Genomic DNA, 26,739 nt, shown 5'->3' with positions numbered 1-26,739 from the left:
TGTTCCTGGAGCACAGCCCGACCCCCTCGGCTGTCCCCTCCTGTCAGGAGCTGTGCAGAGCCACAAGGGCCCCCTGAGCCTCCTTTGCTCCAGGCTGAGCCCCTGCCCAGCTCCCTCAGCCTCTCCTGGGGCTCCAGCCCCTCAGTGTCCTTGCTGCAGAGAGGGACCAGAACTGGGCACAGCTCTCAGGGGCCTCAGCAGGGCCAGCACAGGGAGAAACATCCAGAAACAAACTGAGCTGTGAAAGAGCTGCCTCCAACCTCCAGCCCTGAAGCTGGCATTGAGCTGAGAGCAAAAAGCAAAGAGTTTCCTGGACTAGAGAAAATAAACCAGGAGTCTGTACTATATTCTTAAATATGGTTTAATACTCTTCTCCATTTCTGTACATCACAACACCAAGATATCACTGCTCGGGATCTCTCTGCAGAGGCTATATAGTATGCAAAGGCTAGGATCTCCCACCCCCACTGAGTGTGTTTGCATGTGTAAGTGTAATACATATCAGTATATATTGATATACACATCAATATATAATGCAATATATATCACTGAAGAGAACACATTGATTAAAGAAATACAAAAATTTGGCATCATTTCCAAACTTAAATAGTAAAAATAAAAACTACAAAAAGGAGCTGCATACCCTAATGTATCATGTGAAACAACAAGCAGTATATTCAAAAATGTAAATTTACAACCAATTTTTGTGGTCTTGTCATGTCACATTAGACCCATTTACAATGGCAAAATCCAGAACATACTGCTGTGAGGGCCAGGGCTGTGCTCAGCCCTGAGCAGACCCAGCCCCATCTCCTGGGAGATTCCAGCTTGGATGTGGGGACGGCAGCGAAGCCGCCGGCCAGGGCAGGGACCAGGGGACAAATGGTATTGCTCACAAGGACAGGAATTTTGGACCTCAAACAACAGTGGGGCAGAAATTTGAAGAGAAGCTCCCTCTGTTCAAGTGAACCAGGACAAGAGGCAAAGGTTTGCAGCTGGAACAGGAGCTGCTCCTGAGGGAAGCACCGGGAGCAACGCTGGGAGAGCCCCGAGGGAGGGAGCAGGACCTGAGCTGTGTCACTGAGCACAGAGCCACTGCTCCCCTGGGACAGGAACTGAGCTCTGCCACTGCTCCATGGGACAGGACCTGAGCTGTGTCACTGAGCACAGAGCCACTGCTCCCTGGGACAGGACCTGAGCTGTGCCACTGCTCCATGGGACAGGACCTGAGCTGTGCCACTGCTCCCTGGGACAGGACAGGAACTGAGCTCTGCCACTGGGCACAGAGCCACTGCTCACCAGGGATAGGACCTGAGCTGTGTCACTGAGCACAGAGCCACTGCTCCATGGGACAGGACCTGTGCTGTACCACTGAGCACAGAGCCACTGCTCCCCTGGGACAGGAACTGAGCTGTGTCATTGGGCACAGAGCCACTGCTCCCCTGGGACAGGAACTGAGCTCTGCCACTGCTCTCCTGGGACAGGACCTGCCCTTGTGTCACTGCTCTCCTGGGACAGGGCCTGAGCTGTGCCACTGCTCCATGGGACAGGACCTGCCATGTGCCACTGCTCCCCTGTCCTGCACAGCCCCTGACCCCCAGAGTGTCCCCAGCAGGCTGGACACACCCCAGGGATGAGCTCCCTGACCTATGCATGCTCTGTGGAACAGGCAGGACACCAAGCCTGGGCAGGCTGGACCATCCAGAGGAGATCCTTTGCCTCCTGAAGGGCACATCCCCACAGGACAGACACTGCTGGGAGCTGGGTGTTCCCAGGGCTGTGCCAGTGCTCCATGGATCAGAGTCAAATATTCCACACTCCCAGCACTAACTCAGCCTTCACTCCACTGACTCAGTATTCCTGTCAAACACCCACTTCCATTTAAGACCTGTGGGCTCAAATTCACATAATCAAGGAAACCTTACGCAGTCCTAAAGCAAAAAGAAAAACTTACTGAGGAACAAAAAGCCAAGTGTACCTTACTTCACTGAAATCTCATGTTTATTTGTGTCAAGACTGAAAAAAAAATAAATTCCTGAAGGCTGCACTGCTCAAATCCAAATTAAGCCCAAGACTCCAGCAGCATTTTCATTGCAATCCATGAAGTGCATTTCCTAGTTTGTAAGAGCAGTGTTTCTGCAAATAGATTAAAGCACGTTCGGCTGGTGAGCCTCCCCACACCATCAGAATTTGCAAGCCACATGAAATGAACCAGCACTCAGGTCAGTGCCTCCTCAAGCTTTTGAAGAGAATTATGGCTCCAACCTCGTTCCATTTCTTCTGCAGGCTAAGCTGAGAATGCCATGTAAATGGGTCACGGCGCTGCCAAATGCAGCAATTGATTTCTCCAATCAAAGTATAAAGAAACAAACCAGTAGGATCTTACTTCTATTAATTTTGGAAGGAAGAGGTTTACAGCAGTTAATGTATCATGAAGGTTAAAAAAATCATTTCCATAAAATACAAGAGCAACCAATTTCACCATTGAGTAAAAGTAAAAACTGGGATTCTTTTTAAATTAGTCCAAAGTGGCATATAGGAACTTAGTAGTTTGCTGCTGTACTGACACTATGACAAATCAAAGTGTAGGGTTTAGCTTTCTTAAATCCAAATGCTCGTGGATCAAGTTCTGGAAATGTTCCAATTCTAAGGCAGGGATCAGTTGTGTTTTCCACCATGAGTTTGCTCCTTGGGTTGGATGCTGGAGGGGCGAGGCACGTGTTGCCGGACCCAGCTCGACTACCTAGTAGTCATCAAGGTCAAAAAATTCATCGTCTCCTCCTTGGTATTCCATGCCCTGGAAGTCCACCCGGTACCGCAAGATACCTGCAAAGAAACAGCCTTTAGCTCCCCCAGGCACAGCTCCTCACTCAGCCCTGCCAGCACAGGCAGCTGGGAGGGAAATGCCACAGGAATTCATCCCGTGCCCCAGGGACGCTGCCCAGCCCGGCCTGATTCCTCCTGCAAAAGCTGAGCCTGCTCTGGGGCTGCATCTCCACCAACACCGGGGGCACATCCCTGCCCGAGGGTCACTGCCCACACCCAGCCTGGCAGTGAAACCCACAGGGCAGCTGGCACTGCAGCTACTTTTGCAATGCAGGAAAAGCAGGATTTATGTCTGTTTTCCTACCCCAAACACCAACCCAGGGCTCTGGAAATCCTGTATCCCTGGAATCACTCACTGAGGTGAAGGAGATTTGCAAGGACATTTCCTTTCCAGCCTACAGGGCATGGGAGCAAAGAGGATCCCACCATGCAATGAGGCTGGATCTGGCAGGAAATGAGAGACTCCTGGAATTACAAACCCTGAAACTTAGAAACCTTGCTCCTTATGGAGCCAAACAATCCAAGGTTTTTTCCTCCCAACTGGTGCTCTGTACCCCAGAAATAATGCCCTTCTCCCTGGTTCCCACCACCAGAGCTGAGCCCAGCCAGGATGTGCAGTGCTGGGGCTCCCCCTGCCCAGGATTGGTCACACTGGCACCAGGAGGCACCTGCACTCTGCCAGGCCTGGCTGATGCCAGGGAGCTGCAGAGCAGGACGGGCTCCCAGAGGCCTCACTGCTCCCCAGGATGGACTAAAACACTTTTCTTTTGAAAAGAAGCAGAAGATCAGGGAGGCTCTGAGAGATGAGCAACAGCCCCAAGTGCTTCAGGAACAGGGCTGGGGGTTGTCAGAGCCCCAGGGCAGGGCAGGGGCTGCCACCAGGCCCCTCCTGAGCTCCAGCAGCTGCACAGGGGCACAGCCCATCCCTGAGCCCTGCACAGCACACAGGCACTGAGGAACACAGCTGGAAAGTGACAGGGCCCAGCATGGATCACCATCCTGCTGGACAGGGAATGAATCCACCCTGCTGAACACAACTGTTCCTCAAACTGCTTTCATGACTGCCAGGAATAAGATTAATCCCACTCATGTTGGCACCAGATTATCAAACCAACCACTAAACAACACAAACACATTTTCCTCTTGCAGTTTACCTCCAATTCCTCCAAATCCTTTCACAAATTGGGATCCTTCTTGTGATTTGTCTGTAACAATTTCCAATGTTGCTCCAAATTTCTTGTAGTTGTTTGCAAACCACTCCAGGAGGGGCATACTTTCTATGAGTTCATGTTCCTGCCCAGTCTGTGGAGACATTGGAAGGGAAAAACAAATAGTACAGCCCTGTTACAGTTCCTGTGTGTTCAGTACTGAGAAAATCCCCTCCCAAGGTTGGCTCCATGGCTCTGTCAGCTGCAGCAGGGACAGCAGCCCTCCCAGGGCTCCCTCCACAGGGACATTCCTGGGGGAAGGCATTCCTGGCACAACTGCACCAGGCAAGGGCAGGCACAACCAGCAGCTCCTGGTGCTACTGAATTAATCACTGGCAGGGTTTTGGGCCTCTAATACAACATTTAGTGCAGAAACAGGAGAAAAACTGCCTTGATACTTCTGCTCCAGTGTCACTCCATGGTACACCTCAGCTTCACTGCTCATTCAGACTTGCTGTGCCCCCTCATCCAGCAGGAACACTGATCCATGCAAGCAGAGCCAAAAGGCACCATTTCCTGAGCAGGAGGTGCAGTGATTATTGTGAAACAGAAGCCCCTCACTGCAGGTAACACTGCAAACCCTCCATGCCCAGCAGGGGCTGGCAGCCCTCCCTCCAGGAGAGAAAACAGCTGGGAATGGCTCCCAGGCACAGCCAAGTGGGACAGACCCCACCCTTTGGCAAGGAACACTGTTTTCCCAGTTTATTCTGCAAAGTAGCACAGAGCCCTGGTCCATGAGGGCTGTTTGACCTACACAGGCAGCAAATGACAGCTCCAGGTGTCAAAGGCATCCCAAAGCTGACACTCCCTTGGCTCCTGATCCAGGTCACCATTCCTGACCTCACAGTGGCTCTGCACAACCAAAGCAGTGCCAGAAAGCAGGAAGCAATGGCTCTGGGGCCTGGCCTGCATGGTGGCTACCAAACCCTTGGAAGTGATGGTTTGGTGGTGCCCAAAGATTGGCACTGCCCATTTACACAGCCTTGGCACTGGCAGCAGGGAAGAGTGGAGAAAAGCAGGTGTGGGATCCAAGGGGTTACACAGGAAGAGCCACAGGATCCTGCCCTGAGGTGCCACTGAGTGCCACAAGGTCACTGTGCTCAGGTGCCTGGGACAAACTTAGCCCAGATGTCCAGAGCTCTGCACCAACACACTGAGAACAAAGCCAGAACCCCAAAGCTGAAATACCTCCTTGTCTGTGAAGTGGGATTTATCCTTCTCTTGCTCTGGTGTCAAATACAGGATCTTCTCCTCTGAGAAGGGAGGAAAAAATGATAGTATTAGTTTGGGTAAGGCCACAAGATGCAGTTTAAAGACAGCAGGAGACTGAGCACAGCCAGCAACTACAACACAGAGGGTCTGGGCACCACCACTGCCTTCCTTCCTCTCCAAAGCTCTGTGAGCAACCCACAGGGCACAGCAGCACAGAGCAGCTGCAGAGCCAGCACAGAGGGGCACAGGCCCTGCTGCAGGCCCAGCAATTGTGTTTCTGCACACAAGGTCCCCTCAGTCTCACAAAGCTGGAAGGAGGTTCCAGGCTGGCCCTGGGACCAAGTGCCCCCCTGGCACTGCAATTCCCTCTGTGCACTGGAGCCCTGCTTGCTCCAGCTCTCCCCCCAGAGGCTGGGAAAGCTGCAAAGAGCCCTACACAACATCCCTGTGGTCAGACATCCTCAGGGAGCTCCTCCAGCAAACCCATCCCAGCCAGGCCCCTCAGGTGTCCCACCCTGAGAGCTGCCCTGTCCCAGAGCACCACGTACCCTCCGTGCCTTGGCAGTGCAGGACGTATCTCATGATATCCAGGTTTTCATAGACTATCAGGATCTCTACTGCTCCCATTTCCAAAGCTTTTAGTGTATCTTCCACACCAAAGCAGTACTTGCCCGTGTCCTGGCTGATCTCATCGAAGTATCGTCCTGCAGGGCACACAGAGCCTGCCATGAGCACCCAGCACAGCACACAGCTCCAAACAAGCTGCACCTGAGTGCCAGAAACTGGGAGAAGCAGCTGCCACCACAAGGCCTGGGACTAAGGGGGTCTCTGATGGAAGGACAGAGAAGGTCCAAGAAGTGTGGTGTGGAAAAGGAACCAACCAAACCCCTGCCCCATACCAGCACTTGAGGTGTGCAGGTGGCAAGAAGAACACTGCAAGTGCCACTCTCAGGCAGCATGGCAGGGCTGGGGCAGCACAAGGGCACTGCCACACCTGGCTCAGGAGGAGGCTGCAGTGCATCACTTACCTATTAGCTTTTTCTCTTGGATGAATTTCACATTGGAGAGGACCTCAGTTGACAACTCAATTGCTTGATTGAAGCCATTTTCTCCTCCATATGAAATATCAACTAGTTTGAGCACTTTGGATTGCAACCGCTGAAGGAGAGGAAGGAGGAGACAGGACATGGTGAATCCAGCCCAGAGCAGGGCTCAGACTCCTCACCCTGCCACGGGAGCCACTGCTCTCACCACTGCACTTCACCTGAGGCACCTCTGAATGCACAGTACTGAAGCACAGTTTTCAGGCAACAGGGACCAGGATTAGGTTTACTGGAGTTTACTTGCAATAACGTTTCTGCTTTATTGGAACACAAAGAATGTGGATGCCAGTTCCAAACCAGGGGGGACAGATTTCTTATTAGCCCTATTCCAAGAACAGGAGCTCTCAGCTCCTTGCAGGAGGTATCAGAAATGGGAGACTCCTTTGGGTACATCACATTTTTAGTTTTGATCAAATCTCTTCAGAGCCAGAGTTCCATTCCCCTGTACAATCACGGCCCCAGCAGTGACACTCAGCCAGGAGGGTTTGCTCACCTGATCAAACATGTCAGACTGGCTGAGCTCAGTTTTGAAGTCGGCCGAGCCGGCGAGGACGAGCCCGGCCACGTTGACCTTGTCCCCGGAGATGAAGAGCTGCACGGCCGTCTCGGCCACCTTGCGCACGTAGTTGTGCCGCTTCTCCATGCGCAGGCGGGCGAAGCGCAGGGCAGACTGACCTCCTCTGCCTGCAGGGAGGGACAGGGCACCCATGGGGACACACTGCACGCCAGCAGCGTCCTCAGGACACAGCTGGCCCGGAATAACCACAGCCAAGGGCAGCTGCAGCCTCCTGAACTCAGTGTGCCACGAGCCGAGGCAAGGGCTGCCACGAACACTCAGAGAATAAAGAGGGCTCATTCCCACCAGGAGATTTTTCTCCACAGAGGAAAATGTTTCTTTTCTTTCTATAAAGACTTGCAACTCTGTAGAAATTGAACATCTGAGCACATCTTCTCTCCCTGTACCTTCAAGAGAAGCCATCTCCTTTGTACACTGCCTCAAACGCTGCTGACGCAGCACAGCCCAGCAGTCTCTGCTGCACAGCCTCACTGGAGGCAGTGCTTTTGTTTCATTTTGTCCCATCCCACTCTACAAAGGACAGTGGGCTGGGAGTAACCAGCAGACAATTTGCTGAACTCATCAGTGGCTGGCTAGAACACAGCAGCACAGAGTGGAACTTGAATTTTCCTTGCTCCATGAGCCCCATGCAGAGAGCAGCTCGCTGCTCCTCCCTGCGGGGTGCACACAGCCCCAGCACATCAAACCTTAACGGCCCCACGTTAGTGGGGGTAAACGGCAGTGGGATTGCTGCTTGGGCTACTAACACTGAGTTACAACAGTCCCAAAGCCAAAGAAAGGGTCAAATGCAGCAAGAAATAAAAAGTGCCACTTCTGAGATCAACTGAATATTGCTGTGATTCATTAATTCTGACAGAAGGCTCAGACTGGAGGCTTTGCTGTCAGATTCCAAGGGAGCACAGACTTGAGCAGAGCTAAACCCCCACAGGCCAAGCTCCACCCTGCCATCCCAGCCCAGGACAGAGGCAGCCCAGTGAGTTACCGTGCTTCTTTGGAAGATCCACAGTGAATTTGTGCAGCACTTCCCGCGTGTTGCCCTGCAGCGTCCCGAACAGGGCCCCGCTCCCGTCTATTACAATGAAGCCAAACTTGCTGTCGTCGGAGAGCAGCGCCGTGAGGGCCTGCAAGGGACACAGTGTGAGGGGGCAGCACAGCACAGCCCAGCAGCCCCAGCTCACAGCTCTCATGGCTGCATTGGCATCAATAAAGTGGAGGAAAAGCAGCACATTCAGGAGCTGTAACTATTCCAGATCACTACAGAATCCCAGGATTGTTTGGGTTGGAAGAGACCTTAAGCACCTCCCGCTGTCCCAGGCTGCTCCAAGCCCTGTCCAGCCTGGCCTTGGGCACTGCCAGGGATCCAGGGGCAGCCACAGCTGCTCTGGGCACCTGTGCCAGGGCCTGCCCACTCTCCCAGAAAGGAATTCCTTCCATACATAATCTCATCCCATACAACACTGTCAGGAGCACAGAGGAAACTCACGTTTAATTTTGATCCCAATTTCCCAGCTTTGCCAGTTCCCCACGTGAGGTCACGGGCAGGTGTGACAGCAAAACTCTGGAGAGTGTGAAGTGCAATGGATCCCACCTCTCTGAGGCTGCTTCACCTCTCTGGCTGGCACAACTGGAGCAGTAATTCTCCTCAGTAATTCTCCTGGCGTTCCAACCAGGAAAGCAGACCTTGCTCAGCTCACTGTCGGTTCAGTTTTGCAGTCCAAAGCACTGACACAGCCTCCCTAGCACCACTACTGGGCTGCTGCACCTGCTGACTTCGAGTCCCACAGGCAGAATGATGAAATAAATCTACAGTGGCTGTAGCAAATTCAGCCTTACAGAGCACAAGGAACAGTAGCAATAATAGTCCTGTGCATAACTGGCTGTGGAGAAGACAGCCAGAACATTTGCTGCAAAATGAAGCTATTCTTCAATTTTCCTCCTTTAAAAAAGCAGCTATTTCCCATAAGGTCATTTAAGTTGCCCAACCAAAGCACAGAGCAGTATCAAGGTTTTTGAGTTCATTTTGCCCAAGCATCCAAACTCTGCACTCCTTTCTCAAGGCAGTCTCTCAGCTGCTGCTGCCTCAGGGGCTGAGTGGGCAGAAACATCCAGCACACACACACACTCCTGCTCACTTACACATGCCCAAAAAAGCAATAGCCAGAATCCTCTTTCTGGCTGGCAAAACCACATCAGTAGGATGGGGAACTTGTCAAAACTCCAGATTGCTTGAAGTCACCAGTTTAACACTGCAAGTGATGGTGCTGGGTTAGTGCACGGGACCTGGAGCTGCCTGCAGGGCTGTCAGCCTGATTACTGGGCTGAACTGACAGGATAAAACCCATCAGTCATCCTCCAAAATCCACACTACCCAGGATGCAGCTCTCAAGCTTAGAAGAAATAGAGGCTAAGGTTTAATGGAATCTCCTGGCCAAAGCAAATATTCTGTATTAATTCCTCAGCAGTGGGATGAATGAGAGGAGGAAGTGGCATATTACACTGCAATCTATTGAACTGGGACTGAGCCAAGCAAAACGTGGGACTGGAATGAATGCTCCAGCCAAGCTATCAGAGTAAGTCACTGTAAATCCTGCCCCTCAGACACACCAGGGCTCACAGCCCCTGGGGAGTTACTTCAGTTCCACACAGGCAATAAAATATCTAGAAGATATCTTATCAGATGCTCTTGCCAGGCAGCACATGACTACAGCTCTGATTCCTTGATTTCCTCTTATTTTCATACAGAACCAATGATCAGTGATTCCCTGATCAGCTCTGGCAGCAATTGCACTGTTTGACCTGTCTAGCACCAAGGGACCACTGCCTTTGTTCTGCTCCTTCAGGCTGCACTGATCTCCCTCTCTGCAGCCCAAAGGTGAAGAGCAGCCCTTCCTCCCACCTTCCAGGGGAGCTGTGGGTGCCCCAGCAGCTGCCCCTGCTCTCAGCTCAGGGGCTCCAGGCTCTGCAGCCAGAGAGGGGCAAGGGCAGAGCTCAGAGCCCACAGCCCAGCAGGGCAGGCAATCCCCAGGGAAATAACCCCAAACCCAGCAGGGCAGGCAATCCCAGGGAAATAACCCCACACCCCATAGCAGGGGAGAGCACAGAGCCCGTGCAGGGAGGGGCTGGCACTGATCCATCACCAGGAGCAGCAATTCCCACAGATTCCCCTCAGGTCACTGCCTCACACCAGCAGCGGTGGGTTTGCAGCTGCTCCTGGGAACAGCCTGCTGGGCACTTCTGTATGGAATCAGTGCCCTGAGGCAGCAGCTGCACAGGAGACCAAATGAATCCATCTCCTGCCAGGGACAGGGCAGGAGGAAACCCAGCAGCCTCCCACTGCCCACAACAGCAGGGACAAACACCTCTCTGGGCCTGGCATCCTGGCTCTCTGCTGAATTCTCTTATTTCCCCCTTGCTTTCACTCATCTGTGGGCACAGGGACCCAGCAGAACTCCAGACCTGTGTCTGTGCACAGGTTTTTATTCCTGGGAGGTCACAGGCATGTTGGGATTCAATCCTTTGTGGGGAGACAGAATAGTAGGGATGGACCCCACCTGCGCAACAAGCACACCTTTCCCTGCTGTACTCCTGCCCTCTGGAAGCCACTTGTGGATCAAATCTCCACAGACCCAAACAGACAAGCAGAATTACATCACTGGAGGGCCTGCCAAGCCCTGTCAGATGGGTCTGACAACAGGCAATTAAGTCTCAGGCCATACATTAATCACAGGAAACATCAAGGACGTGAGGGGCACTGCAAACACTGAGACCTCTGCACCTGCCAGAGCCAGAACAGCCTCAGAGGCAATACACTGACTGCTGTAATCCACATTTCTTTCAATATGCCTCAAACCATTCATTTCACTTAATTAGATGTTGGATAAAAATAATCCCACTTCCCCCCAGACAGATTAGGCACATGCCAGTTCTCCATCAAGGCTCTCAGTTAACACATCTGATAGCAAGACTGGCAACACTGATAATATCTTGGCAGTATTTTAAAGCCTGACTTGCAATAGTATCTATGGGCCTCTGTGGTTAAGGAAAACCCAGCCTTCCTCCAGTTACAGAGAGGAGCTCCTGTCTGTGGGTCACAGAGTCAGGGCTGGAGGAGCTGGGCAGTGCCTCAGCTCCTTCCAGCAGGCATTCCTCATCTCTGGCAGTCCCAAGCCACCCAGAACCCTCCCCAGGCCATGTTCCTGCTGCTCCTGTGGCTCAAGCACAGCAAGGCTGTGCCCAGAGCTTGGCCCCTGCAATGGGGAGTCCTTACCTCCGTGTGGAATTTGTTGTCACACAAATACAACGACGTATTGATTGGTTTGAAAGGTTCAAAGTCAATGTTGACTTTCTTCTCTTTTCCTTCTTCTGTCACAATTGTTCCACAGTAAACAACCAGACCATTTGGAGGTACTACAAACAACACAATGCAGGTTTAGATCACTAAGGAATGTGACAAGCTGTACTCATCAAAAACTGACTGCCAGCCCTTGAGACTTGTAGCAGAATGAAATCAAGACCCCAAACTTTTCATTTTCCCTTTTCCCCACCTTATTCTCTCCCAGGTCTCTACAATGGGAAACAAACTCATTTAGTGCACCTGTAGCAGACATGCAGCTGCCTCTCAGACCCATGAGTTTGCAAGCTCACACCCCCAGAGAAGGCTGAGCAGCCCCTGAAGCTCTGCTGCTCCCCACACAGGGACCTGCAGAGTGCCCATCCCAGGGAAGGCCACAGGCCAGTGCAAAAGCAGTAACAATGAACTCTGCCAGGGCTCATCTGACATGGCCTGGGTCTGTTCCCCCCACAATGATGGCAGCTGCTCAATGCCATGCTTAAGGCACACAGAAGTTCCTGCTTGACAGAAAATTACTACTTTAACACAAATGAACTGTTGCAGAATATCCAGCTCTTAAGCCTGGCCAAATTTAGCAGAGTTAGCACTAAAAACAGAATCATGACCCCACTCCTTTAAGACAAGGACCATCTTACTACTCTAGTCCCAAAGTCCACCCCTGAAGCAGCCATCAAGGCAACATACCTGAAATATCAGTGCAAAACAGCAGCACAGGCCAACAGATTTGATTAGCAGCAAACTGCATAGTGCAGGAACTTAAGGCTGCTTCCAAGCAAGGGAAGTGTGCCAGCATCCACACAAGCTAGGAGTTACCTTTGTTATAGAGTTTCAGTCTTTGCTGTACAGATGTGATGGCTCCCAGCACTGAAAGGCGATTCACCCGGGACTTGATGTTGGAGGCGGTGCCAAACTCGTCCGCTAACATCTTTGCCACTCGTGAGATCTGGTCTTTGGGGGGAATGATCAACGAGATCATGCTGGTACCATTGCTGGGGAGGGAAAACAGGGATGTGAGCAGGCAGCAGAGCAACAAGCACCCTCACACCAAATCCCACGTGCACAGCTCTCTCCTCCCTCCCCCAAGGCGCTTCTTCACTGTCGCCGGTGTAATTCCCCTTCTGCTGGACAACAGTGGGAGAGGAAAGAAAACAAAACCAAAACAGGTTCTGCTTCAGTGCTCAGCCTCCACCAAGCAAGTCCTCCAAAAGCTGCTTGTTCACTCTAGGGCACGACATGGGAAGAAAGAACACATGTACAGAGCAAGGGCTGCACAGACCAGGGGCTGTGAGCAGAAGAAATGGAAGCAGCTCCCAGCAGAGATTATTTAAAACAATGCAGCCACATACTTCAAGGACATCTCAGAGCCCATTTAATTTGTTCTCAGACAGCTGGAGCACCAAGCAGCCCAAGTGCTGTCTTAACACGTTGTTTTCCTCAGATTAATACAGAAAATGGAAGGGGAAGGATTCCTTTGTCACAGTGGGTCTTCTCTGCTTTCCCACTATCACTTTTGTCCCCAGAGCAGCTCATCAGCTCTGGCAGCTGCTTTAACTGAGCTGTGCTAAGCACACACTGCTGCTTCACCAGCACCAACCCCAGGCACGGAGTCAGGAGATAACACCCCACAAATCACAGGACAGGCTTAAAGGAAAATAAGTTTGATATTCATTTTTCCTAGGGCTTTGGGGTGGGTCTTGCAGAAATCTTAATCCCCAAAGCTGCCTTGTGGTTCAAATCCACCCAATGCCAAAAGGAAAACTGGGGAAGTTCCCATCTGCCTTCCAGCAGGTACCTCCCATTTGCCATTGAAGTATCCCAGATGTCTGAAGTGCTGCCTCTGCACTGTCTCAGATTTAACCCAGACCTCATGCTTCCCATTAGAGTAATGGCACAAAAATCAAATCCCTCATCGTACCCTCCAGCACTCTCAAGGGCAAAGCAGCTAAGCTCTGTGAAAAAGCCTTTTCTCAGGATTCTGAGTCAGAGCACCAACAAAGTGCTTTTCAGACATCAAACCCAAGGGTTTTGCTCTTTTCCATTTCTTATGGAAGGAGCCTACCCCAGCCCCTGCTCGCTGCTGTTTCAGGCTGGCACATACCAGTGTCCTGCTGAAGTGTTTGGGCTACAGAGGCAGCAGGGAAGTGCTTTAAAAAGCATCACTTCGTTAACTTCCTTACACAAGTTGTGCAGCCCTCTCCCAAAGATCCTCAATCCAGGCCAAGTTGAAATGGAGGCTGGTAGGTCAAATAAGTCCTTGACCTTAAAGACAACTAATTGGTTTTAATATCTGAGCTCCCCATCCACACCAGTCGAAGTGACAAAGCCACACTGGCCTGTGTTATTCCCAGGAGGAGCTCTGAGCCATGCTGGCAGCTCTCAGGTCACCGCAGCCAAGAATACTCCACAGCCCAGTCAATTAAAGCATTCCCCACCCAGTGAATGGCACCAGCCCTAGGGGACAGATAATGGCTGTCACTCCCAGCAGGCTCCTTTGAGCAAGAGGCTGATCAGAATGAAAGCAACTCTTCCCCACTTCTGTGCAAGCAGCACTCCTGAGTTATCTTCCCCTTTCAAAGAACAAAGTCTTACAGCTTCCCAGAGATCAGAAAGCTCTGCCCATCACACCAAACTGCATCCCTAAGGGCATCCCAGGGTGGCAGGTGGGAGTGGGACTGTCACACCCCTGGGCACTCCATGGCTCTCCTGCTAGGAAGAGATTGCATACAGTTTGTCCTGAATTGAGGGCAGAGGGGAAGGAGCAGGGAGCAAGTCCTGTCACAAGCTGCCTGGAAGAGCCCAATCCCCCACCTACAAACCCCTTTCAGGAATCTGCAGAGCAGGAGGCCCCCCCAGCCTCCTTTTCTCCAAGCTGAGCCCCTCCAGACCCCTCAGCTGCTCCTCACAGGCCTGACTCTCCAGATGCTTCCCCAGCTTTGTGCACAATAAGGAGGAAGGCTGGGTGTGCACGCCCAAGAGCAATTCCTCAGTAAAAAGTAATTTGAAAGGCTCTCCTCAGTTTTCAACAAGCCACCCCCCTCAATGCCAGCCCCTGGCCTTGTGCTGTGTTCCAGTGCCCCAGAAACACCAGTGCCAGCACAGGGCACCCACTGATCCTGCACACAGCTCCTCATGCACCAGGCAGGGTCACAGCACTGCTCCTCAGGGACAGCCCACCCAAAGTAACAGAGTGGCCTTCACAAGCCTTGGGATTCATTACTGCAAACAAACAAATGTAAAGGGTCTCAGAGGATGCACTCCCCCCATTTAAATCTCCAACTAGTTCAACACAGCACAGTACTGTGCCTGGGCCAATCCTTCAGCAAATTCCAGTCTGGATTTGTATCCAAAAGCACCTTCCACTACCAACATCAAGTGCACTTCTCAGGTTTGGCATGCTTCACCACTATTCACACAGTCAGAGCTATTTCAGGCTCAGACCAATTCCTGCAGAATCCAGCAGAACAGCTGGCATGCAGCTTGCCACAGGAGCAACCTCCCAGGCTGCTGGAAGCCCAGAGCACAAGGAACCAGCCAGCTTGTCACCATGTCCCCACACATCCAGCGCTCCAAGGGATCACTAAACAAGCAAACAACCAAAGACTGAGACCAGCAAGGCAGCAGCTGAAGCAGATGGGCAGCAGCACACAGGGAGGCTGCAGAACTCCCTCACATGCTGCCAACACCTCGTTATCTGACCATGCAAGAGCAGCTTTCCTCTCTCAAAGCAAGCTTGTACCTGCCTGTGACCCTAATGCAGTATGGCAGGGCCTAAAAAACCCTGTGCTGCATCTGCTAAACTCACCCCAAGGAGATAAAATGCAGCAAGGAGTTTCTAAGAAAGCTGCTGTTCAAAAACACTCAGAAAAAATAGGTTATTCTGCAGAGTAAGGTAATTTCCACGTCTCCTCTGGGTCTTTGCAGCCTCAACAAGATAAAAGGTATTTGTGCAAATCCCACCCTGTCCCCTCCAGAGCTGAGGGCTCCAGAGAACACTTACCTGGGGATGAGGGAAGGAATTTCCCCAGCACCATCCCAAGGCCTCCCAAAAGGGGGCACAGCTGCACCACACACCTGCCATGGGACACAGCCAGGTGATGTGGTGGGATCAGGGGCACTGCTCACACTGGCAGCTCAGGGCCAGGAGCTGGGCGTGCCCTGCATCGCCCTCAGCACTCCTGGGGGAAGCATGGGCCCCATGCCAGGCTGTATCCTGGTATCACAGCACTGCTGAGCTTCCCCCTGCTCAGCACACACCAGTTCCACCACAGCAGCTGGGAGCTGATGCTTCTGGACCAAACTGAGCCAGGGGCTCGCAGAGCTCCAGGCATTGCTGTCCCTGCTCTGGCCAGAGAGCTGCCAGGGCCATCCAAGGGTGGGATGCTTGAGATGTCTGTGATGGAGAGAAGCACATCCCAGCCCACAGGCCAGCACCACAGGTGCCACTGCTCAGGGGACAGGGGCAGAGGAAACAACTGGAAGCATGAGGGGCAGCAGCCCACACACTCCAAAGAAGCCAGGAGGCAGCTCTGCCAGCCCTGGAGAGGCAGGAGGCCTGCACTGTCTGCACTGTGGGCACTGCTCACGGTGCCAGCCCTGCCAGGAATGGGCAGTTAGCTCAGATTTAGCAGCACCTGCCATGAGCAGCATTAGGTACCTCCAGGAGAGAGGACAAGGATCAAAGCTCCAACCTTCCCACACCGCAGCAGGTGAGCTCTAGCTTTCTCCCACTGTGCTGGAGGGCTGTTTGAGGGAAGAGGGGAAGGAAAAACAAGCACATTTCACTCTTGGGACACAGCAAGTTCCTCAGAAAAATCAAGGTTTGTGGATAGGACGGCCTTTCTATTATTAAAGCTCCGATGTTGCTACAGTTGGAATTTCAGACAACTGTGCCACCAAACAGCTCTCCCAGACACAGACAGACCTCAGAGCAACTGCTGACAGGTGATCACAGTGAGTGGCAGTGTGGGCAGCACTGAACCACCACCGACCCAGTGCCCAGAGCTGCAGGGGAGCTGTGCCACTCCTTTCTTGCAGCTCCTGTCCCCACCAGGAGCCCTCCCTGCTGTGTGTCAGGCCAGGAGCAGGCTGGGGCCCTCCCAGGAGCAGCAATGGCCCAGGGGATGTGGCACCAGCTGGGTCCCTGCTCAGAACCAGGAGTGGGGCCCTCTGGATGTGCTCTGTGTTCCAGCACCAGGACGCACCAGAGCAGAGCCAAGGGCACTGAGCAGGCACTGCACCCTCCTGGCATGGGCTGCTTTCCACGACAGCTGCCAGAGGAGCCTCCTGCTCTGGGTGGCCATCTCACCATGTTCCTGCCCTCCTGCCACCAGAAGGAACAGCTGAGCAGATCCTCAGACCTCCGGTTTCAGCTGCCACCAGACAGTAACGTGGTGGTTTTCCACAAGGCTCCTACCACCTTACACAGCTCTGTGCTGTGAAATGGGTCCTGCTCTGCCACAGCCCAAAGCAGCAGCAGCCAGCACAGCTCCCCTCCAGCAGGCACACAACCACAGCACTCTGAGGAGGAGCACTCAATCAACCTGGCTCCTGCAATTTGGGCTGTGAGCTGGCACGGGAGAGCACTAATTTCACAGCCTGCTATATAAATAGCAGTGACTGGCCTGCCCTGTGCTATCAGAGAAGGCCTGACAAACAGCAGCTGAGCTGTAGCTGCTCCACAGTGAAACATTTCACACTAACAGCACACTGTGGAATGTGGGATACAGAGGCAAGGCAGGGCAGTCATTCCCTAGGACTCAAAATGGGCTTATTTTTACAGGGCACAGCTCCATGAGCATCCTGCTGTCCCCAGGAACCAAGGGCAGCACCAGGCCTGTGTGTGAGCCAGCAGCTCCCAGATAATCTGATCCCAACCACATTCCACAGCCAGGAAGCTTTCTGTGAACCAACTGTTGCCACACAGTGCCCCAAGCCATGGTACCTTCCCCAGGTACCCTGTGCTGCTCTCATCCAGGACTGGGCATCACTGGGCAGGCACAACCCATCCCAAGGAGCCCAAGGAGCCTGGACAGCCAAGGCTACCCAGGTTGTGTGGTGGCTAAAGCAGTTCCACGTGCAGCCAGCTGCAGGGCAGATGCAGCAATGTCACTGCAATCCAAGGCACAACTCCATCAGGAACATCCCAGACCCACAGTGCTGCAGGCACTTCAGTGAAGGACTACATCCAGGGCACACAAAGTCTGGGATGTGAGGAAAGAATATTTGAGGGTTTTTCAGGCTGTACCTGAGCACAGATGTTGAATGGAGCGCTATAAAAAGGAAGTGTCCTTTGGTACAGGCAAGTACAAAATTGCTGGTTTGGGTTCCCTTACAACAGCCAGGCCATCAGACACTCCCCACTCATCCTGCCCTGAGTGCCAGAGCACTGACCTTGCCAGAGGGAAGTTCTACACACACTCCCGCAACTCATGAATGATGGCTGTGAAACAAACAGGTCACAGCTGCACCCATTAAAGATTTCATGTCTTTTAATAAGACAAAGCCCTCATCAAACACAAAGTGCCTCAAGTCCACTTGAGATGCCAAATCTGGAGAGACAACAGCAGATGAAAGAGCTGCACAACTTTTCCTGGGAAATCTGCTAGGAAAGAGCAGGGAATCTCCAGATCCCTCAGAGGCCACATCACCTGGAAGCCCAGGACTGCACAGCCTGTAAGATATCAGCTGAATGCTTTGCAATAAACCCAGCCAACACCCCCAGGCTGGCTGCTGCTTGGAGGCACCAGGGCTTGTGATGCCTCCACCAGAAGCAATGAACTCCCCCCCCCTGCTCAGCCCATGGGCCCTGAGCACTGCACAGACACCCAGGCAGAGCACACAGCACTGGGCAGCTCAGTGGGACCCAGCACAGCCCCTCTCAGGTTTAATGTGGAGCTGAGCCAAAAGCCAGGCAGAACTTTGTACAGCACAATTTCAGCAGGAACCTCACAATCCCCCAGAGGCATCCTGCATTTCACCCCAGAGCTCTGGATCACCTCCTAAAAGGCAACATGAATACAAGTCACTCCTCAAAGGCTTCCATGTCACCCAGAGCAGGGTTTGAAGGTATGGAAGGGACCATTCCCAAGCAAAAGGAAGGCAGAGTTCACCTCTCTGGATCCACTGACACCTCAGAAGCACAGGAAAAGGACAAGATGGGGGCAGGGTGGGTATGAGGGGAGGATTTGCAGAGTCAGGAGACCAAGTAATTAATTCTTCAGGAATCCTTTTCAGCACAAGCATTTATTGGAGAAACTGAGCCCCCCTCCTCCACTGAACTGAAGAAACACCCCAGACACTGAATTCCTCCATCAGCCTCTGAATGCCACCTCTCCCCTGGACAAAGGAAAACCACTTAACTGCACAGCATGAGACCATGCAGCTATTCCACCATGGCTCACACAATGCCAGCCTCTCCTGCTGCAGTCCTGCTCCACAGCCCACAACAGGAATCCTATACATCATTCTCCTCTAATGCTGGCAGACTGGACAGAAAAAGCACCTCATGTAACCAGAACCAGCTTGAAGCAGACACTCAGACTGGCCTGGAAAGGCATCCTGCCCTCCTACCCTCACCCACCACCTTTTCAGAGAGCAAAGGCCTCCAGATGCCAACCAAGCTGTGAGTGCCAGCCAGGGAGAAAAGCACCCAGCCAGAATCCACCCTGGGAAACACAAGTGAGCCTCCGTGCACCCCTGGCTCCAGCAGCCAGGGAAAGCTTCCCACAGGGAGGCAGCAAATGGCTGCACAGCAGAGGAGCAGAGCAAGGGTCAGGTGAGGCAGGGCTGCCCCTGAGCCAGGAGCTGCCTCTGAGCCCAGCCTCCCTCAGTGCCAGGACACAAAGGAGGTGAGACAGGAATCAGGTCACGGACTCCTGCTCACAGCACAGCCTGGCAGCTCTCCTGTGCTGAGGCTGCACAGGGAGCAGGTGACAGAGAGCCTTGGCCCCTGGGCCACCACACAGCACCTGCCCAGAGGGACAGGTCAGCAGCTCCGTCCCCAAACTGGGGCCGGCTCTGTCCCCAGACCCAAACTGGGGCTGGCTCTGATCCTGCTGCTCAGGCCACCACCAGCACCCCCATCCCACATCCCTGCAGCTCCAGGAGCAGATCCCAATTTCATCCCAAGCACTGAATCAGCACAAGTGCATCCTGCACACCCTTTGGAGAAGGTCAATCAATGCCTCTCCAAAATCCTTGGATCAAAGGCAACACACCACAAAACCTAATTGCACAGGCATGTTTTGAATAGGCCTCATTGGCTGCATCTGACCTCATGCAGAAAGCCCGGATGCCCAATTACTGGGAAGTGGAACAGACATTTCTGCACTTCAGACATTTGTGACTCACTGGGAGGCTCAGTTTTGCCACAGCTCCCCTGCTCTCCCTCCTCCTTCTCCAATTATTAATGCTCCAAGTTTAAAAGACTTGTTGCATTATGCTAATGGGCCATTTGGGTACAAGATGTACACTGAAGGACTGAAACAAATCCAGATTTGCTTATTAAGATGCTAATGCCCCAGAGCTACATGGGAATAGGTGGCTAACAGGAGGGAAAAGAAATCCAGTTGCCACAAAGCCAAAAAAGTCTGTCCTCTTTTGAGGTGCTTGTTCCCATCTCCTACCACGTCATTCCTCAGGGGCTCATTCATTAGCTCGATGTGAATGATGATCTGTGCATGAATCACGCTGCTCACTAATGATTCACACAGTTGTAAAAGAGGTACCAGGCTGCTGAACAGCCACAGGCTGTCAGACACTCGCTGGAGCTCTGATCTGGAGCCACTTTTCCAGCTCAGGTCCTCCTCAGCCACCTGCCAGTGAGCTCTCTCCAAACAGCACTTGCTAATTGTCACTGCACTTCCAAAGGAACAGGTACAGCAGGCAGGTGAGAGCCCAGGAGATGTTTTACAACCATTAGACTGAGGCAACCAGCAGGATGTCAACAACCCTTTGGACATTGTCCCTGGCTCCTCTTCCCACCTGGCACAGCTTTCTCAGACCTCCCACCCTGAGCACCACTGAAACACAGGACACTGCTTAGTCCTGAGAGCTCTGATCAGCCCTGCCTGTATGAAATCCACATTCAGCTTGTACCCCAGCCCTGTGGACACTGGCAGCTGAAGAGGTCCAGCAGAGCAGAGAAATGGTGTGGAAGCACATGCTGCTCATCCCACGTGCTTTCCTGCCACAGTGCCCTCAGCTCTCCCTTCTGCCCTGCACTGTTTCTATTCCAGCCTCTGCAAACACCTCCTCCCTCTCCTCACACAGCAAAAGGCACTATTGGCATGATAGCCTGTGCCTCTCACAGAAACATGACCTCCTTCAGGAACTCCCCCTGCCACAGGCAGCATGAGAAAGCACAGCTTGGAGGAAGCAATCTGCCTTGGGTAAGAACTCAAACCACAACCCTGAACACGCCACACTAAGGTCACATCACCAAGTCAAAGCAGAAACCTCACTGTCAGTAAAGCTCAATTCCTGCACACCCTCCTGCTCCCCCAGCCCTGGTCCCACCCGTGCCTCACACAGTGTGACAGCCCAGCTCAATCCCAGCTGGAGCAGGACCTTCCTGCAAGGGAGGGCCACTGGAGACACCAGCTCACAGGAGAGATCCTCGAGCCTCTCCCATGACTGGCACTGGCACAACGTAACAGAGCTGCAACCAAATACCACAGCACGAGCTGGAAAGCCAAGGACCACCCTGGCATGGCTCTGCCCTTCCCAGATGCACCAGCTCACCCAGGCCTGGGGCAAGGCCTCCATCACAGCCCCCATCCTGAGGGGAAAGCTGCAGAAACAGCTCGTGTATCAAGTTAAACTGACCCAGAGCTCAGGTCCGAGGCACAGCCACAAGGACAAACAGATCCTGATAAAGAAGGCAGGAAAAGAGATCTGCTGCCAGGCTGGGAGCAGGGGAGGGAGCCCCTGCACTGACACATCTCTGGCAGGGCACAGACACCAGCCAGTGCTGACAGACCTCACCAAATGCTCCTCCTGCTGTGTGACACCCCTGAGCCAAGAGAGCTGCTTGGTCCTGCCTGGCCATGGTGGTGGGGTCACCCTAAATCTGCTGTATGGAGCAGGAGAACCCACGCTGGAGTTAACTCAGCTACAACACTGCCCCACAGTTATCCCAGCACAACTCCACCTGCAGCACCACCAGCAGAACAACCCACTCCCAGGAGAGTGCTGCAGGAGCTGTGCCTAATCCAGGTGGGAAATACAGCTCACTCAGGCAGCAGGAGAACCCCAGCACCATGGCTTCCCAGGACTTTGTTCAAAAGAAACTGGGAGCAAGGCAAAGCTGTACAGGAGAGAGCTGTCACTGACCCAGTGATCCCTGACTGCCCCAGCAGTGCAGCTCTGCCCACAGTGGTGCTCACTCACAGCCAGCTGGGCTCTCAGGCCTCTCATGGAAAGGGCCCCCATCCTCACAGTGGAACAGGTTAAAACTGCCTTACCCCCCAGAAGCATCAGCTCATCCAAGCACATCTTGGCCCTGCCAAGCTGCCCAGTCCCAGAGCAGCACCATCCCAGCATATCCCACAACAAGGTGTTGGGAAGTGCAGCCTCCTGCTCCTGCTCCACAAGGCTGGGAAACAGCAGCAGCCTGAACCCAATTCCAAGGTTGGACTTTTCCATCAGGACCAGCAAGACTCCAGACAGACTGCAAGAGAACCCATCTGCAAATGATGTGGGCAAATCTTTTCTGTCCAAGCAACAGGTGAGCTTGTTCACCCTCAAGCAGAACTGTGCTCCATGTTCCAGGAACTCAAGCAGAACTTTGTCTCTCTTTGCAGGAGAGAGAGGCCTCTGTCCCTCATGGTGACTTTGTTTCTCTCCCTTTCTGTTTCTCCCATATAGCAGATGGAAATCTCAACGTGGCAGAATCCAAACCCAGGCAGGAACTGCAACACTTTGCTTTCCTCCCAAGACTCTGGAGACACCAAGATGTCCCCTTCTCTTGCCATTTCTCCCTCCTCCAGCTTTGAAACATTTCTTCCAGTTACAACCACAATAAGTTACTTGTTCAGACTTTGTTTCTGCATTTGCCTGTCTGACCCACCTTCCAGAGCACATCATTTGGAAAATGTTCTTCCCCACACCAGCCCCAGTTGTGTTTGCACTCAGTGCCTTCAGTGACCCCTCAATCTTCACCTCCTCTTTGCCTGTTTCAGTAAAATAACCAACCAGGGCTTCTGTTCCCAACAGAGCAAGCTCAGGACAGGAGAGAGGTCTCCAGAGAGCACATTCCTCAAAGTTTTCCCATTGTAAGGGAGCTCCACACCCTGCACTCTCACCTGGGAAGCCCATCTGGCCAGGCAGGTGTCAGTACCATTGCAAGCAGAGATGTCTGCAGAGGAAAGCACTTCTAAGACATGGAGAAGTTTCCAAACATGATTCCAATGTGACACCTCAGGTCCTCTCCCAGCAAAGAGACTGCTTGTTGTTGCTGATACTTGATTTTGCCAAGCATTTACAGCTTAGATTAGCAGAAAACCCTGCCCATAGGCCAGCTAACTATTCAGAACTGCAGAGACCAAAGGAACAAAGAGGGATTGTCAATTTAGCACTGACACTGAAAAACTGCATGAAGCAACAGCAGAAAAACCCCGAGAGAGAGGAGAAGAAAGGAAAACACAGTGGCTAATGCTGCTTCTGCTTGGGCTGCAGCAGCCCCACAGAGAAAGACACAGCTGCAGCTTCTGGGGGCCCAGTGTTTCTCCAAATCTATTCTACAAAACTGAACTGTGTACTGAAAGCAAAATGAGTCCCTCAGTAGGGGAGAAGCAGAGATGCTGGATCGAAGTCTGAGCACTCCAAGCTCTCAGAGATGCATGACAAGGTTAAACTTCTGCCCAGGCCACAACTGCCCCATCGGGAGCCTTTCACTCCCATCTCCTTCTGGCCACAGAGGTTCATTGCCTGCAGGGCTGATCCCTCTGCCCCCCTCACACCCTGTGAGAGCCCAGCTACCCCCTCCACCTCACCAAATCACAAACACCAACTCAGCCACTCTGCACAGGACCACACAGTTTGCAACTCAGCTTTGGAGAGCTGGAAGGAGATAACTTCTGGTTTAGGAAGCAAGACACAGATAACAGCTCATTCTAGTCCCTGTCAGCAGAGACAGGGCTTTGAGGTGGGGTTGGGGAGTTAAAAATTATTTTTCATTGTTTGGAACTGATAGATTTTTTCTATAGAGATCAGTGAGAAAGGCAGATTTCCTTAGCAGGGCTGGGAAAACAACCCAGGGCATTCCCACTAGGATGTTAGCTCCAGGTTTGAGGCAGCCCTAGCCCTGCTGGCCTCCAGCTGATCAGCTTCTGGGAAAGCTGAGGTTTTAACCTTTCCCCTGGGTGCTCTGACCAAGCACTGCCCCTCTCCTCACCCATCCCATACAGGCACTTCCTCGCCCTCCTGCTCACTTTTGTTAACCCCCTGAGACTGCACTGAGAGCTCACCCCATGGGCTGGGTCAGAGCAGAGGTGCCCCCACACCACATGCCAGATGAATGTCTGACTCCAGCTTCCTCCACTTCCCGTCCTTTGATCCCGGCAGGAGCAGCCAGCACAGAAACTGGGACACTGCTGCTGGGTCACTAATGGAGCACATGAGTAAGGCAAGGTGGGGACGCCTTCCCAGCGAGGCCTGGCCCTCCACATCACCCTGCTGGAAGGCTTTGCCCCTAACCCAGCCCAGAACAGGTCTTCCCACTACACAGGAAGGGGAAGTGACTCCTGCAGAGGCAGGAAAAGCCTGTTCCACTGCCCCACAGCTCCTGTGCCAGGGAGCCCGAGCCTGCTGGGGGCTGAGGCTGCAGCACCTCTCCTCCTCACTGCACCCACACCAGGGGCATTTGGGCTAGGCCTCCCTGGAAGACACCAAACCAGCATCACCTCGCTCGGATTAGACTGCTGGCACCAGCACCGTCTTCCTCAGGAGCTGCTTCAGCAGCTGGCACAGATTAAATTAAGGGACAGCGGCATCACCACCTCCAGGAGATGTGCTGGATCCAGGGGGCACAGCTAAACCTCCTGCACAGATCTGACTGTGCCTGTGGCACCTCTACTGCACAGCAGAGCTGTCCAGGGATCGCTGGAGGAGGGAAGACAGGGCACACACCTGGGCTGTGGCCCCAGGAAGCTGACACCACAGGAGACACCTGCCAGGAGCACCCCAACACTGCTGGGACCTTCTCTGCAGCACTCACCCATCCCAAACAACACTGAAATGGGCACAGCTCGAACCAGGGAGAGACAAAACTCCAACTCTACATTTCCAAAACCCACCCAGGCTCCCTAAGTCCTCTTGCACAAACCTCCAGTGGATGCCCGGAGCTTCCCAAGCCCTTTCAGCTCCCCAGGACCCCTGTGAGCACAGCCCATGCTGCCCACAGCACGCACAGGCCCAGCCCAGTGATCAGCTGGGGCAGCCAAAGTCCAGTGTGCCTCAGGGCAGGGCAGCCCAGGCTCCCCACTCCCTTCTCCCCCCACCATCCCTGCACAGCTGCTCATGAACCAGAGTAAAGCACATTCAGGAGACCTGAGACTCGGGATCCCCTCCTGCCTGGGTTAGTTTTCAGCTGAATGATTGCACAAAGCAAGCACCAGCACGAAGGACACAGCAGGACAGCAGCTCAGCCTCTGCCAGCTGGCCCCACAACGATGCCAGTGCTGCCCCAGCTACAGCAACACCTGTTCAGGTGAGCCTGGGGAAATTGGAGCCACAAGGGTGGCTAAGGAGTGACCCCTCACTCCTCATTTTTATTTTACCAGGCTGTCTGCCCAGACACACTTTCTTTGCTATTTTACAGCCCCAGAACCTCGAAGTCTTGCAATTCCTCAGGCCCAAGAGGGTTCCCAAACGATGGAAGCAGCCACTGCCAAGCTGCCCTCCCAAACAGGCACTTCTGGCATGGGGCAGGCTGCAGGAACAGATTTTCTGGGGGGACAAAAAAAGTTAAAGTGCAAGGATTAAAGGGGAATTAAAGACTTTAAATTTCCCACTGTCCAAACTTTGGAAGAGCTTACTTCCAGGGAAATGGAGCTGAGCACCTTCGCTGGGAGGGGAAGGGGCGAGAAAGATCGAACAACTCTCGGTAAGGAAAGCACCGAGTACGCGCTGCCCCAGCCCCTGCCCCGCCGCCCTCCCCGGCCCAGCCGGTCCCTTGGGAGCGGCCCAAGGCGGCACGGGGACAGAGGAGCGGCTCCCCCGGCTGGAATCCGCCTCCCGCCGGTGCCAGCTGGCACGGGCCGGCCGGACGGGCCGGGCACCGGGGACCCGCACCTGTGCCACCCCCGCGGGGCCGGGGGCACCGCCCCGCCCGGGGCCGGCTGCGGGAGCGGCTGCGGGGCCGCGCGGGGCCGGCGGAGCCCGGGGCAGCCGCGGCCCTTTTCCCTTTTCCCGTGCGGGAAGCGCGGCCACGCTTGCACTCGGCCCTGCCCTCCCGACCCCGGGCCGCCCTCCCGCCGCCCCCTGGGCCCGAGCGGCCGCCGGTCCCACGCGGCCGCACAAAAGGGCCCCGGGGCCGGGGCTGCGCCTCCCGTCCCCCCGCGCCGGGCGGGCCCGGCCAGCGCCCCGGCCGCGGCCCCGCTCCAGCCGGGACACCCGGCGCTCCGGGGCGGCGGCCCCGCGGGCCCGGCGCTCACCCGCGAGCCGCCTCCAGGCTCTTGATGAGCTTCTTGATCTTCCAGATCTCCACGTTGCGGTCGGCAGCGCTGGGATCGTCCGCCATCTTCTCCCTCCTCCTCCTCCTCCTCCTCCTCCCGCGGCGGCAGGCGCTGCGGCGGGCGCGGCGGCGCGGGGCGGGCGGGCGGCGCGGAGCGGGGCGCTGGGGCCGGGTGTGTCCCGGGCGGTGCCGGTGCCGGTCGGGCCCCGCCGCTCGGTGCCCGCTCCCCCCGGCGCGCGGCGCTGACGTCGCACGCGGTGCTCGCGCTCCCCCGCGCCGCGCACCATGTGTTGCAATCGCCTCACATGGGGGCCCTTGACGTCACTTCCGGGGGGAGCCGGCAGCGGGGCGCCGCGCCATTGGCCGCCGCCCCACCCCGAGCGCGCGCGCGGGGCATTGTGGGGCGCGTAGTCCGGAGCCCGCCTGGCGGGGCGGGAGCGCGCGCGCGCGCGTCTCGCGAGAGCTGCGCAGAAAGGCCCGCGCGCGCTTAAAGGGCCCGTGAGGGGACGGGCGGGGCTCGCGCGGGAACAGCCCCGGCACGGACACCCCACAGCCGCTCTGCACCATCAGCTCACGGCCAAGCACAGCCACCGGGGTTTTGTGTCACCCGAGAGCTCGCACTGACCCCCCCCCCCCATCCAAGCCACGGACGGCCACGTCCATCAATGTCCGCAAGGGAGAGGCCTCCGGGCTACGGCCCCCCGGCAGTGCCCAGCCCGTCCCGCGGTCCCCTCATCCAGCGCACAGTGCCCGGCTCTGCCCAGGAGGATTCCAGCCCGGAGAGGGAA

The 26,739-nt window shown here is 54.4% G+C and overlaps 1 protein-coding gene across 5 annotated transcripts; it reads right to left on the bottom strand.

Moving 5' to 3' along the window:
* Positions 1-1,088: 1,088 nt before the first annotated feature.
* ETF1 (eukaryotic translation termination factor 1) lies at positions 1,089-26,071 on the bottom strand. Of its 5 annotated transcripts, XM_054288143.1 has the most exons (13): positions 25,932-26,071; positions 12,091-12,266; positions 11,194-11,333; positions 7,909-8,047; positions 6,843-7,033; positions 6,275-6,404; positions 5,795-5,950; positions 5,223-5,287; positions 3,981-4,128; positions 1,517-2,826; positions 1,312-1,358; positions 1,195-1,263; positions 1,102-1,147 (listed from the first exon to the last, which is right to left on the bottom strand). In XM_054288143.1, exons 1-10 carry the CDS (start codon positions 26,015-26,017, stop codon positions 2,744-2,746), a joined length of 1,314 nt encoding a protein of 437 aa, XP_054144118.1. In that variant the 5' UTR covers positions 26,018-26,071; the 3' UTR covers positions 1,102-1,147; positions 1,195-1,263; positions 1,312-1,358; positions 1,517-2,743. The 5 variants fall into 5 exon arrangements, with proteins under 5 accessions (XP_054144117.1, XP_054144114.1, XP_054144116.1 ...); XM_054288142.1 differs by having other exon boundaries at positions 1,089-1,246; positions 1,300-1,358; XM_054288139.1 differs by having other exon boundaries at positions 1,089-1,263.
* Positions 26,072-26,739: the final 668 nt, after the last annotated feature.

Source organism: Melozone crissalis, unplaced genomic scaffold (assembly GCF_028551555.1).
Source record: "Melozone crissalis strain CALT ecotype California unplaced genomic scaffold, PUWL_Pcris_2 ptg000061l_1, whole genome shotgun sequence".
Taxonomy (NCBI): Eukaryota; Metazoa; Chordata; class Aves; order Passeriformes; family Passerellidae; genus Melozone; species Melozone crissalis.
This window is presented reverse-complemented; position numbering and strand designations above follow the sequence as displayed.